Consider the following 14,944-nt stretch of genomic DNA (forward strand, 5'->3'; position numbering starts at 1 on the left):
GAAAACAAATAATATGACTATCTTAAGTGAGTAATCCCCATCAATATTGATCTCAAAAGGCTCTCCTTTTTTACTGTAATAAGTCACAGCTATTTTCATTAATTGTACATAATTATCTGGCTTGTCTTCTGGTATATAGGTAAACATGTATCAATTTGATTTTGTGTGATAAAATGTTAAATATTTTGATTAAATAATCCACACTGAAATAGTTCATGAGAAAACCAAACATAACAGTTTAAGTCCTTAATATGCAACCTTAAGACTACTATTTCTGGCTACATATAAAACTGGAAAAAAAGAATTATAGCAGTTTATGCACAGTTCATGTTTCCATGATTTCTGCCACTATACAGGACAGAAAATTTTATATGTATGTTTAACTAGTGAAAGCTTAAATTTTGGAACGCACAACTGAAGCTACTTTTGCAGCAGTAGACTGACAGAACCCTTAACATAATGTAACCATCTGCTATAGCTATATGACTTTTAGCTTCTGCTGTGAAACACTTCTCAAAACTGTGGTGTTTCAAACACCTCTGTAGAAGCTGTTCTTCATTTCTGCCATTTTTCCTATTTTATTTTCTCCTGTATGATCAGTATATTTCAGTTGCCATGTTTGAATTTGCAATTTTACAGTAATTACAACAAAACGCTCTGTTCCACATGCCTTACCTTTCAACTGTGTTTGGATTGGTAACACAGCTAGAAATAACATAATCAAAAATAGAGAAAACTAAATAACAGATTTGGGCATTTAACAATGGCCAGATTTTGTGAGTTAGTTAAAAATACCATTGATTCTTTTAAAAATCGCATTTAAAGTGAATGTTATCAAACACAAGTTTATTCTGAAAATGCCTACACTGACCTTTAATAGAATCATACACTTAACATACTTCTCAGATTACATCATGGAATCCATTGAGATTCTAATATAAAATAAATTTACATTATGGAATAATATAAAACATTGAAGTTACTCCAGACTTACAGTAATTTAAACAGCTACAGATAAAACAATTGCCTGTTGGAAACTATGAAGTGTTTTAATTTATACATTTCAACCTGTTTTTTTTATTTCTTAAACAATTGTTAAAGATGCCTGAAAGTCCCTTCTTTTCCTGCCTGTGACCCTTATTTAAATGTGATTATACAGTGCATTATAGTATCAAAATTCTCTTTGTTATCCAGACAAAAAAAAACAAAACAAACAACACAACAACAACCCCCCCCCCTCGATCTCATAATACTCAAACTTTAAGAACTTTGAGACCTTTCTGAACAACCACTTCACCTGTTATACTGATCTGACACCCAGCTGGTTTAACGATGGTGAATATTGTACTAGAACAAAACGTTACCTAAATCTGGCACTTATAGGTTAAGAAAGATTCTAGCGCCAATTCAGTAAAAATAAATAACTGAAGTTGAAGACTTTGTCTCTTCAGGAAAGCTATAATTCAACTGGTTCTTTACCTCTTTCTATGAAAAACACGTCATTCAACTGCTAAAGATATTTTCCAGTTCAAGAACTTTTAACTGTGTTAACCTTGAACATATCAAGACTTGAAGTAAACTATTTGAACTGAAAAAGTAATTTTGAACAGTTTATTATATCAAAACTATGAAGTACAAACCCAAACGTACCTGGGATGGTTGTTCACATTCCCTAAAATTGGATGTTATATATCCCAGGGCCTTTGACCTCTCTTTGTAGAGACTAATAGCTTGATCCATAGGAACTCGTAAGCTGATCCAGTATTCTATGATACCATAATTTTGAATGTTTCCTTTGATTCCTAAGGAATAAATACATATGGGATTGCATTAATTTTCTTTTCAGCATTAAAGTACTTCAGTCAAAAGCTAGGAAATGCCACAAATTAAAGATTAGTTATCTTGTCATTATGCATTATGACAGCGTTTGTGACATGAGATGTGCAGTTCATGTTAGAAACAAAAATAACAACTCCTCTGGCTCTACATGTATGAGCCAAAACATGACCATTTTTTCATATGGTAATCTGCAATATTTACTGTCCAAGCTACAGAGTCAAGTCAAGTTCATTATTTTAATCTCTTTAAGGTAAATAAAACTTAGGACAGTTTTATATGTCAACAGTTGGAAATGTCTCAAAGTGGTATCCAGTTTAAATTACTGGCAAAAATACCACTTTATAATGGCTTATTAAACCAGATTTTTGACAGAAGTGAGCAGTTAGAGGTCTCCGAATATACTGATCTGATACATCTAAAAGAAAAAAGTAAGCAGCACAGAATATTAAGTACTTTTTAAAACAGGCTTGTCTGGGTTATCTTAAAATTATTTTAAATCAATGAATTAAATTAAAAGGAAAATAATGCACACAACCTAATCCAACTCCCCCCTAGATTATGCTACTGTATGAAATATTATTAACCATAATCACCATAATTTGCACCTTTTCGATGCCTTACGACTATCATATGAAGACCTCTGACTTACCAGTTTAAATTACAACCACTGTTACCATTTCTTCCTTTATTTATAAGGAATGAGGCAATGTATTTGTGACATTTGGGCCAGATATAAAGCACTGATGTTTGATAGTCTTATAATGCAGAAATGTTTTTATTTTTAATGTATATTCTGCCAAACAGGGAAATCGCACATGCAAAAATAAATAATTTAATTTCATTTAAATATATTACAAGACTTCACTGAAGTTGAAGTAGGGCCCCCTTGTATCAATACCAGTCTCAGAAGATGAATGAAACTTGCATTAAACAACTAAAACACAACAATATATAAAATAATAGAGCAAAATGAAAAAATCAGTCTTATTTTAAAATGTCTCCTCTACCGTATTCATAGAGAAATTCTAACACATCAATAGTACTACAATGCAATCAAGTACACTGTTCTACTAACTACTGTTCTTCATGGTTTTTTTGTATAATTCTGTTGAGTAAGGTGATACCATCTTTTATTAAAATTCTTTATATATGTAGTAGTAACACTTTGCAAGTAACCTTTATAGAAGACAAAGAATCACTTGCTATTTTTAGATAAGATTGTTACATACTTCTAACGTCACGTACTTCAGGATCTCTGTATTAACACCATCTTTGTGCTCAGCCATTATGGGCAAAACTGCACCTGTGAAAGCTTTCCCACAACTGTTGGTAGAATCACCAGAACATGCTGCACATCCAACATGAAATATGTTGTGTAAACCTTTTTTTTTTCCCCTTTTGAAATAGTAATACATAAATTCATTGTTGGCCAAATACACATTAATTGTCACTTACAACACTGCATCAAACAGAATACATTTTGATATGTTAATTACCAACTAAATCTGCTGTGCTGTAGATCTTCCCATTGTTTTCCAAGATTTCATGGAACTTCAGTTGACATGCAGCAATTGTTTCATAATCTGTGCCATATGCATGATGAACCTCAAGCGTGATACTGTTTTGCTGTATATAGTGCAAGAAGCAGTCATCAGCCTGCACAAGATACTGAGAAGTAAAGTCATATGATGGGGTATGCCCATAAACTACTGGGGTTGTCTGAAGTTCAAAGTCATAGAATGCGTAAGTACAAAATGTTGCAGGTTCATGGTCACCAAAAGCATGCATAGCTCCAGAAGAGAAGATCACTTTGCTGATATGGATTTCAAAAAGGTTCTCTCCTCTTTCTAAATGTAAAGTTTCATCAAATTCATCCACTGGATCACCTGGCAACATTTCTGGTCTGGATTTATGTGGTTTTGTACCATAGACAATGTCTTTCAGTTGGGCTGCAACAAATAAAATAGAGCTACAATATGACCATCATGTTTAAAAACCAAATATAATTAAAGACTGAGTAGAAAGGAAAAAACATAATTCAATTATATTAACAATGTTACTTTTTTAAAGGCGTTACCAAAAAAGAAATCACACATTTAAAATCATACATCTACTGCTCATTTAGCACACTGACAACAATCACGAATCCCTCCACAATGGAGCTGCTTCAATATACATATAGACACAGGCCCCTAAAAATTAATAACAGATTACAAGGGAGTTTAACAAGCAAAAATACATATTGTTGTAGGGTTGAACTAAATTTGCCAGAGAAGGAAAGAATACATCTGACTTTTAAGCTCTGTAATATCTTGAGTAGACAGAACTATCAGCAAACACCTTTACGTGTTGCCTGGCCTCACAGGTGGTAAATGGTGAGCAAATCAAAATACATGCTTACAGAATTAGGACATAAATTATCATGCAGTCCTTTAGTACAGGGGATGCAACTCCGAGACAAAGCATGAAAATTGTTATGACACTGGGGTTTGTAAGGTATCCTATTTCAGGCTTCCTAAGCACCTTTTACACACTGAAGCCATTAAACCAGCATTTTAAATTCATCATATTGAAATATTCCATAGGTATATTATACCATGTCTTTGGGATTTTTAGCAACACCAAAATGATTATGTAATGATAGGACAACAAAATAAAAGATTTACCATAAATGCAGGATTTATTTAAAAAAAAATAAAATTAAGTTTGGTAGTTTCTTATTCAGCAATAGCTGCAGCATAAACTGCTTTGTTGAATTTTGTTTGAGAACTTTACCATTTAAGTCAATGAAACAGAACACAGGTAATTTTCTATGAAAGAACTAACCTTTCTACTATTTTTAGGAGTGGAAAAGTGTTTCAACTGAAGAACAAATTTACAAAAATAATTTACAAGAGATAAAAGGTAAAAAAAATTAGAGAAGAATATACTTAAAGATACCTTCTAGTTTTCTGATGCGTGCAGCTCTAATATCAAGAAGATGGACATACTGTTCCAGTTTTAACTCATAGTCTTTCTGTAGACTTTCCATCTTTTGTGTCACTGCTTCTACTTCAGTCTGAAAAAAATTTGCACAGAAAAAGGACTTTTGAGGCTTGTCTGAACTGATGTTGCACGTGTTTTGGCTACAAATTAAAATACAGTTAGATTTGAAGAAAGAACATTTAGAGTACACAAAAATAGAAGCAATCTTAAATTCAGCAATACAGCAATCAGTTCGAATTTCAGCAAAATCTAAAAACATTATTAAAAAAAACAGACTACCTATTCTTTCAGGACAATGTTCCTAATAGCTTCTTTAATGATTTTGTTATTTTAAACTTAGATTAGTTAAATGAAAAGTCAAAACATGATCGCCAATAATCCAGCACAAGAGAGCAAAAGCAGAGTGTTGTGGAAAAGGAAGCTTATTTGCTAAGTACACTTACTATTTTTCCTGTGAGGACCTGATAAGAGCTCCGAGATAATCCCAAGAAGGCATGGTTTGAGGGCTCTGATCAAGGTGAGTTAGAAGACTAAAGTTATGTTATTTGGATCTCAAGCTTTTTAAACAACTTTCAACAACAGCAAATCTCATGTTAGGTTACCTATAAACAGACTGGCTTTGTTGCTCAATTTGCAAATCTTAATTATGACAAGTTCCAGTGCTACAAATGTTAAAATGGTATTATCAGGTTATTACCCACTGTGAGTAGAGTTTAGTACCTGGTAATTTTTGTTAATTTTGTGCTGCACAATTAACATATTCCTTGTCTTTTCAAGTTCTTGCACTGTTTCTGCATGTGTTAATTGCAGCTCCCGCATGGAGTGTTCTAAATCTTTATGGATATCATCTTCTACTTTTTCCAAAAACATAAGGTCCCCATTCTTCTGCTGCTTTCGAACCTGGAGCAAATTTGAAAAATTACTAGAACAAAGTTTTGCAAAATATTTGGATGTATTTGTGCCTGGTTAAATGTAACAGTGTGATACAATTTTGGAACAACAATAAGACAGTAAGCATAACTTTGTCAATTTTGAGTTTGTGGTAACACAAAAAATAGGAATGAGGTAGTCCAGTAAGTGTCACAATTGTATTCAGTAATCTTATGATTACCAGGAACCAATTACAATGTATGAGATATTCAGAAGCAATCACTCCTGTCTAACCAATGAAAATATAAATCCCTTAATATATTTGCCTTTTATATAATTAATAATCCTGCTTTAGTGAATGTACAAAACCTGAATTATTATTCTTAAGTCTACATTGCTTCTGTCATTATTAACAGGGGTTTAATTGTCATCTAGGTTGGGGGTGGGGGGGAAGGAGGCTGGCTTGTTTGTTTGTTTTTCTTCTTTCTTTTTTCATTATCATTACAGAATTATCATTTGCATTTCAGTAGTGGAAAAAAGACTCTATTTACACTAAACAATTCCTCAAGAAAATAAAACATAAGTCACTGGAACAGTGGAAACAACGCAAACTTTTTTTTCACTGATTTCTCCCCCCACCCCCATTTCATTTTCAATTTCACTGTAAACAATAAAATTACAACTTATGTGCAAGAGAAAAAATTGAAAATTTTCTATGTATTTTCATTTTTCTTGTTTTAATAAACAAAGAGAAGTTGCTAAGCATCGTTTCACATTTTAGAACTTCCATGCTTATAGTATGCTCCCAAAACTTAAAGAATTAATAAACAAAAATGTTTTTTTAATAAAAATTATATGAAAAAAATGGTATGATAAGTCATTTAACTGAGAAAAAGTAAGTTTTTTTTAAAAAATTCTTGTGCATCTGGTTTAATTCACTTTTGATGTTATAATGAATTATCTACATAAATCTAGATTTCATCCTGGCAATTTTTTCTTCTTCCCTTCTGCTTCACTGTAACTGAAAAATGACAAAATATGAGCTTGAAGCATTAACTACTAAAAGATGCACAAATAATTCAGCCCTAGAAAATCCCAGGCATTGTGTAGAAGACATGTAACAGTCAATCAAAGGTTAAAAAAAAAGAAAAAAAAAAGGCAAAATACATAGAATCATAGAATGGTTTGGGCTGGAAGGGACCTTAAAGATCATCTAGTTCCAACCCCCCATATGCTCCTTCTTTGTAAGTTACCTTTATAAGCAAGAGGGCTTCATTGAGTTCTGCCACATCAACATCACTTTCCTGAAACAGAAATACTTAATGAAAAGGTATTATCAGATGTGAATGAATATTGAAGAAATACATTCAGAATTACAAGATGCATTCTCACTAGACATGACATTTTGCTTGCTATAATGAATAAACACTATTTCTGTATTCTTTTACTTTCAAATTTGCACCATGCATAAAACAGAATGGGTTTTTTTTTTTTTTGCTCCTATTCTAGACAGAAATAGAGTTTACCTTGGTCAAAAACTTCATGTGATTTTTCAGTTCATCTAGTTGTTGCTTATGTTCCAGGTAGCATAACTGCAGGTCTTTGTTCTCTTGCATGAGCTTTTCCTTTTGGTCTTAACATAGAAAAAGAACAAAATATTCTACTTAATTCAACATAATTATAAAAAATTATAAACTTGCTTTTTTATATTAACTTATGCATGAAAATTTAATTTTAAAATGTAGAAACTAATTTATTTTGTATAGGGAAATCTTTGGTATTAACAAACAGAAAAAGAGGGATAGAAAACTACTCCTCTTTGACCTGATATAGATGTATGGATTAAAAAAAGCAAAACTTTCTTATTTTCATTAAAAGGAAACCTACAGTGTCAAAAATCTACACTTTGTGTGTTTCTAAATAGAAGGATATGCGCAACTAAGTACAGCTTTCTGTTTTGGAGAGAGGGAGGGAAGAGGGGAATAGAGAGGATATAAAACTCTGTCAGTCTGAATGACTCAACACCATTAAACTTATCAGTAAGAGGTTACACAGATTTTACACAAATACCCACTAATGCATAGCTACAGCCACAATGATTTCTCAAGCAGATGTGAGAAAAAACTTAAGGATTAGGCAAAATAATTCAGTTTTAACAACATACCTTCTTTCACATGGAAAAGTTTTAAGAGCAAGCTTTTCTCAAAATCATTGAGGTTTCTAAGGACCAAAAGTAGTCTCTCACTCTCCTCCCCTGACCAAACTCCTTATTCTTTTGATAATAATGTTTTTTGTTCTTCCATTTTTTTCCTGTTTTTTGGAAGTCCCAAAGTTATATTCTCATGCCATGTACTTAAATATTATGAATTTGTATTTTATGTCAGAATGATATAAATGTTAACTGTCAACCTTACGTGCAAGTAATGGCCTTTGTAATTCCCATCTACACTCGTGGGATTTGATTAGTAAAACATTACATACTTTGCTGAGAATATATTCTACTGCTTTCAACAAAACAGTCCGCAATATCTTTTTAATGCTGGCATCTTTTCTATTGACCCTCAGGGCATGATGCACATCTTAGCTATTTTTACAGCATAGCTTTTCAGTTTAGAGGCTTGAACTCAACAGGAAACAGGTGGCTGAGATGCTAGTCTCAAGGGTTTTGAAATGTTTCAAAAATTGACATCAGGTTAGTTATAAATTTGCAGAGTTTATATATTAAATGACATCTTCACTAAAAATGAATCATCTGTAATGCCGTTGCTCCCATATACAATAGCCTCATACATGTGTTGGGACTGCACAAGAGTCACTTTCAATTCAAACCCATAATCACCAATAAAGTTTTAATTCTCTGAAGTTATGAGGAAAACATAATGCATTTGTGCAATTCATAAGAAAATATAATTGAAATACAAAGGCCTAAAAATTAGAAAGGAAATAAGAGAACAATTAAAATAAGCCTTGTGAATGGGCAGAGAAGGCAGGCCTTCATAAAAGATGGTGAAACACTTATCAGCAATTGAGTCTTCTGGACTTTCCCAAATAACATCCAAAAGGCCTATATCTGTTGTGAGGTCTCCTACAGAGAAAAAGGGGCCCTCATGCTGATGTTATTTCTTTTCCCTACAATATAAACTGAGATCTGAACTGGCACTTTTTCAGGGATAAGGAGACAAAATATCCCTCCTCAAGTAGTTCTGTCTCACTGTCATGAATTTTCTGGTAAGAGCAGCAAGCTCAGTCCACTCCTTCTCTAAGATGAACTCAGTGAATTTTTTGTACACATTTTTAATATTCATTCACACTTGCTGCTTAAAAAGTTAACTTCAAAACTGTAAATGCTATCTAGAAGGAAAACTAGCTTTTGTTCAAACGGAGGCAATTTCTACAGCTTGTTGAACTAAAATGGGCCAATCTGTCAATAGCACAGCTCAGTCTGCCTCAGCACTGTCCATGTTGCCTCTCCAGATTCTCAACAGGCTGTTTTTCTATGATCCCAACCAAAGTTAAAAATGCAAGAGATGCAGGGAAAGAGGCAGAAGGAAAGGGAATACTTCCACAACAGCCTTTATGGAACAGAAGTGACAGGAGGGTCCTGTCATTCAGTTTTCCCATATAACTAAACTGTTTTTCATCAGGAGCCACTCAAACTCTCTATTGGTTGTTTTCACTTATAACACTATCAGCACTGATTGGAGCACACTTAGATCAGGGTTGGTGCTGCATGCTGGCTGCTGCTTAGCTTGCTTCCCCTAATTTAACCCAAAAGCTGCAACTGAAGGGGAAGAAGAGCAGGGAGAGAAGAGGCGATTCTCGCACCATCAGTGACCACATCCCACAAGAACACATCACCACAACAACATGAGGGTTTTCAGTAGCAAGGCTATGACAATAACAGCACAAGAAAGAGAGAAAAACACCATCCCAAAGGCTTTCGAAAACACTGCCACAGCAGCTTGCGTGAAAGGCTACAGAGCCATAAGTGGAAGCAGACTAACAGAGTTGCAGATAGCCCTGTGTTGATAAGGGCCTTGTAAGACACCTAAGGGACTGTGCAATACTACTTTTCTCAGTTGTAATCAAAATACATATTGTGCCAATATAAGCAATCCCATTCAAAATCTGAACTTGCATGGGTGTCTTCCACATTAAATATTTGTATATATTCACAAAAAATGAAAATAATTAGAATCTTAATCAGCAAAAGCCTCCACATTTGTTCACCTCCTACATAAATTCACAGAAAGAGTTCTTATAGACCAACCAGTACCAACCAGGTAGCAGGGGAGAAGAAAAGAAAACCATCACTGTCTTTCCCTGTAAACAAAAAGTACACGCTTCCAAGACAACTGAGACCCATTTTGCTTACTATCCCATAATCTACCTACCATCATGTACAAGAATATCTATCCTTCCCGTCTTCCTTGACAAACCCTCTATTTGTCTGGGTCCAACTTAGGGCAACAGGACTACCTTCTTTTTTAGTCCATGGAATAAAACCAGAACTGTATTTATGCTGATTTTTCTTGGTAGTTTTATGGGCAGAAGAACAATATTTAGGGACTGAAATATAATTTTTACTCGTATATTTCACATGTCAGCTTTTACTGACACAGAATAAATATTTGTCCATTAACACAACTGTCAATAAACTGCAGTTAGAAAATAACGTACTCTGCGCAAAACAGTACTATAACTATGAACAACAAATGCAGCAAGGCATGAGGTTATATAATGAAAAATAAAAATTATTTAGACATAAATATTACCAAGTAAAGACATACACAGTAAGAATTTATGAGATCAGTGACACCAATCCTTACTGTAGTAATTGTTTCTACTTAGATTTCATATTAGCTTATTTCAGCCTTTTGGGACTTGCATGAAACACTGTCAGGAAGATAAAATGAACATGAACCAAACAGCTATTGTAATTTATGGCTGAGAGTCTGTGACACATTGAAAAGACAAGAAACACAAGAATAAATTACTAAAGGAAATGGGGTAAAGCTGATAAAGCATCTGCAAATACCATATTCTAATAAAAAAAAAAAAGTGCAAATGTAGTCACAATGTGAAGTAAGGTATTCTGTTTTCTGTCTAAATGTATTTCTTTTAAGTATTACAAAACACATTATGAAGTTATGGACAGAGAAATACTACTAAAAAATTCAGTTCCAAATTACATGATCACAAACAAGAAATACTGAAGGAGGACATGGAAAAAGGCAAAATGACATTCGTCTTCTGTAGCATTAAGAAGTTTCAAGACTTCATTTAATTAACATCTTAGTCTTGGAAAATAAGTTTTGAAGAAAAGATTCATATGCTGTATTAACGGGCAGATAAGACACTATTTCTACACTAGCTCCAGGCAGTAGGTTAAGACAAACAGTACTTCAGTTCTCCTGCTGAACTTAAAAAAGAGATGTGCAGCAAAGGCAGATACTCTGAAGCATGTGATTGAAGAAACTTTTACTGCCTAAGTTTTGTCAAAGACAAGAAGCTGTAATCAAAACCTAGATACATAGGCCTTGAAGGGTATTACACCACCTACTCAAGCTGCAGCAAATTCAATGCAATAGAAATTGAAAGCATAGTAACCTGGTGATCCAGTTTAAGTGTACAACAAGCTATTAAGTGCCAATCTGGGGAAGAAAACTGTATTATTGTAAATGTACAAAGCTGTAAATAGAAATTAGTATGTACTAAAAATATTAAAAAATTCTGAAGTCACAAATTTGAAAGACAGTTAACCATCTTCAAGGGCCTATATAGGCTTCATGTAACTTTTTGCAGTAAATGAAATTAAAATAGTGGTTTATAATTTGAGAGTCACTGTCAGATGGTCCTCTCTTCCATAAGAATTTTCAATGGAGAGGAGAGGAGATATACAGAATAAAAAGTAAATATTAACCCAACAGAAGAAGAATGAATGCAGCTGGAGTTATATGATCCTCATTCAGCACATAACCTGTATTGGGTCAATTTTTGTACTTAATAGCTGGTCATAACTTAAGTATACTGTTCAAATGTACACTTAAAAGGCAGCTCTGAAATCACCAACAACAGAAACTACATTTTTCTGGGCTATATACCCAACTCCAAACCAGGATAATCTTACATGATAAGAAAATGATAGTTATTTTAGAAATATACCTCTTTCTACTTTGATCTTGTCAAGGATTTCATTTTTGTCTGCTAAATCAGATTCGATAGCACTCTCTAGTTTAGCAATTTGCAGTTTCAGTTGCTGTTCCTTTAATTTCCATTGCTGTTCATGGGTCATACTGAAGACACTGCAATAAAACATGTGGCATGTGAAAAACTTCTAGAAATCAGCTTCAACAGAAAATAATAAAGAAAAAAGCTTTTAGTGGCACAGAGACCACTGTCATCATGTCTTAGGAATTAAGTAAACATATGCTGGTCTGCTGCTGTTGAAACCAAGGCGCCTTTCTCAGGCTGCGGTTAAAAAACATGAAAGAGTTTGTGGGATGAGCAAAGGAACTGGCCTTAATTTAGAGCTCCAAAGTCAGAAAAGTTGGCAGCATGCAATATTTGTGGGACTAGAAAAGGAATTCAGATGCATATCCCAGAGTAATCCACAACTCCAAACCTCAGCAACTGACAACTGACAAAACCATTCTTTCCGCATACAAAACCTCTTAATGTAGAGAACTGGGATCACCCACCTGATTTCTTTTAAATCTGTGAAACATGCAGAGCCTAAAGTCAGTTGCCCGTTCAAAGAAATGTTGACCACAAAGTGACAACAGTTTTCTCATACTGTAAAACAACAATTCTGATACTGATTAAGAAGCACATATAAAGTAATGTTTCTCCTACTTTAAGAAATAAAAAACAGAGCTGGGCAAAGAAATTAGAATAACTACTTTTGCCTGTAACACATTATTTACTTGTAAACTACCAATCTATGTGCAACAAGGACTGCATGGACACAGAATCAGAACTGCTGAAACCACAACAGAATGTGTAACTCAGATTGAAACAAAATTAAGTACATTATGTAATTCACAGTGTAATTCCCATTAGGTAAAAAGACAAAGCAATGCAATGTGCTTTCATATAATTTAGACAGTGAGTACTATGGTCTTCACATTATTATTATTCAATACTTACATTCTTATTAACTGGAAAAATGTCCTTCATCTTAAACTAATCATAAATCAGTTTATTCAATTTTGTATTCTGTGAGAAATCAGAAATTGTAGGGTTTTTTTAAACAAAGGAGTCAGTTCCTCAACTATTCACTTTGGTGAAGCTCACCAGCTAAAAAAAGTTATTTTTTATAGATAAATGTATATATATAAAAAAAAAATCTTCTGATATCTATCTATTTATCTATCTCTCCCAGAGATCGATGTGACAAAAGCCTCAACCCAACAAACATAGAGGAGAAGAAAGAAATATTGCAGAAGGGACAGCCCACATAGCTTTGCAGGTATTTCAGTCATGCTGACTGAAAGAAAACCGCCTGTTTTGATGGCTATGACTACATAAAGCAGTTCTGAGGACATACAAGTGCATTTGTATCTAATATATTTGAAAAATGACCTTAAGATTAAAGAAAAAAATATTATAGCATGAATTGTAGACTCTAAAGTATATGGAGTCTTATATTTACATATAAATAAACATATATTTATATATAAACAAGAGTTTATATTCCTGATTTGTAATCTTCATAAAAACAGTTCTCTCTCTCTGTATTTTGTCTTTTTCTCATACTATATCTATCTCACCTATTTATACAGTTCTCTAGGCATATACCATCCTACAGTGTGATAGAGTGTCTTTTACAGCATGCATGAACTTAAGCAATGCTTCCAAGTCCTACAGTAATATATACTTCACTCTGCTATAATTTTGAAGATAATATACAGCAAATATAATGCACTGAACCCACAGTCATTTCCATAATACTGCATAGGTACAGAAGAGACACAGTATGTTCTATAATTCCTTAGACTTACCACTCTTCAAAGTTTGATTGGATCCCATAGGGAAAGAATAAATCTTAGCAAGAGAAGATATCAAATACCCTTAGCTTTCACACTTCTGAAAATGTTTTCAAGTTTTAATGACCGTGATACCTAGTTATACGTGCATTTGTTACCTTTAGGTATAATTACTTCACATAAAGATGTAGCTACACATTATTTCAGTTTTTCAAAAGACTATGCTGGCAGAAAAATCACTAACAGTTACTATGATAGTAATTCAGAATTTAGATGTTTAAGTGAAGAACATTTTAGAAGACAGGTTTTATCCAAGTTTATATAATGCTAATGTTTAGGTCAGTTTGGATTGAGCCCACTTCTGTTGCTTTCTTCCTTTGAATTTTAAGATTATTTTTACTTGAATTCATGTGGAATTTCTTTCACATTTACTGTATTTCACTGGAGTTGGAGCCATCTGGGTAGCTATAAATGGTCAACCACATCTGGCACCGTTTCCTCTGGAGGGAGTTTAAGCATTGCTAGATTTGCATTACAAGGTCATATGAAAACAATTCCTCCAAACCTTTTATCCAAACAAATTGTTTTCTTGGATGCTGACTAAATAATAAGAGTCAACTGACAAATTCATGCTTGTTCTTTGTAAACTTTTCAGATCCAGTTCTGCAGTCTTGGCTTTGGCAAAATCCCATCACCTTCAAATGAATTTCCAAAAAAACATTAGCAAAGAATGGGTTTATGCCTCTTTTCCTATCTGGCACCTGTGGACACTGGCCTATTCGCTGCTAGCAACAGGTTAGCTGTACTGAAGTTGCATTGTTCAAATGGGCAACAGAAAAAGCTGGTCATAAAACACTAGTTATAATGAAATGATCCATTTCTCTTTCTAATTTCTTGTTACCTATATAGTAACATAGAATTATGAAACATGAATCAAAGTTTAAATGGGAGTATATGAACAGACACATCATTTTAGGTAAAAGAAAAGCCATATTGTATATCACTGTGTTATGAGAGAACCATATTTAGATTTATCTAGTTAAACATCTTTTTAAGTTACGCCACTATGATTTAAATAGAACAGAAAATTTCAAGCCAAGATTATAAGCTGATTTGTTAGTAAGAGTTATTTCTCTGCATAATGATAGAGGAGAAAACAAATCATAATCAGAAATATTTATAACATTGTCAGACTTTGGAGGAATCTACAACAATTAACTTAAGTGAGACAACTGACCAACTGTCCCTATACAAAAGTCTAA

General features: G+C 33.4%; 1 protein-coding gene across 12 annotated transcripts in view; it reads right to left on the reverse strand.

The window, feature by feature from the left end:
• RPGRIP1L (RPGRIP1 like) overlaps window positions 1–14,944 on the reverse strand; it is an 81,421-nt gene that overhangs the window by 37,554 nt on the left and 28,923 nt on the right. For 10 of the 12 annotated variants that reach the window (XR_012652217.1, XM_075040253.1, XM_075040247.1 and 7 more), the window contains 7 exons: window positions 11,860–11,999; window positions 7,221–7,327; window positions 6,948–6,998; window positions 5,545–5,724; window positions 4,780–4,897; window positions 3,336–3,788; window positions 1,651–1,802 (listed from right to left, as the gene is read on the reverse strand). Coding sequence is in view for 10 of the 12 variants with exons in the window: in XM_075040253.1 (XP_074896354.1) it covers window positions 1,651–1,802; window positions 3,336–3,788; window positions 4,780–4,897; window positions 5,545–5,724; window positions 6,948–6,998; window positions 7,221–7,327; window positions 11,860–11,999 (1,201 nt within the window). In the remaining 2 variants the exon portion in view is untranslated. Of the gene's footprint in view, window positions 1–1,650; window positions 1,803–3,335; window positions 3,789–4,779; window positions 4,898–5,267; window positions 5,333–5,544; window positions 5,725–6,947; window positions 6,999–7,219; window positions 7,328–11,859; window positions 12,000–12,395; window positions 12,490–14,944 lie in introns of those variants that run through there. The other 2 variants (XM_075040256.1, XR_012652218.1) reach the window with 2 other exon arrangements.

Source organism: Buteo buteo, chromosome 11, assembly GCF_964188355.1.
Source record: "Buteo buteo chromosome 11, bButBut1.hap1.1, whole genome shotgun sequence".
Taxonomy (NCBI): domain Eukaryota; kingdom Metazoa; phylum Chordata; class Aves; order Accipitriformes; family Accipitridae; genus Buteo; species Buteo buteo.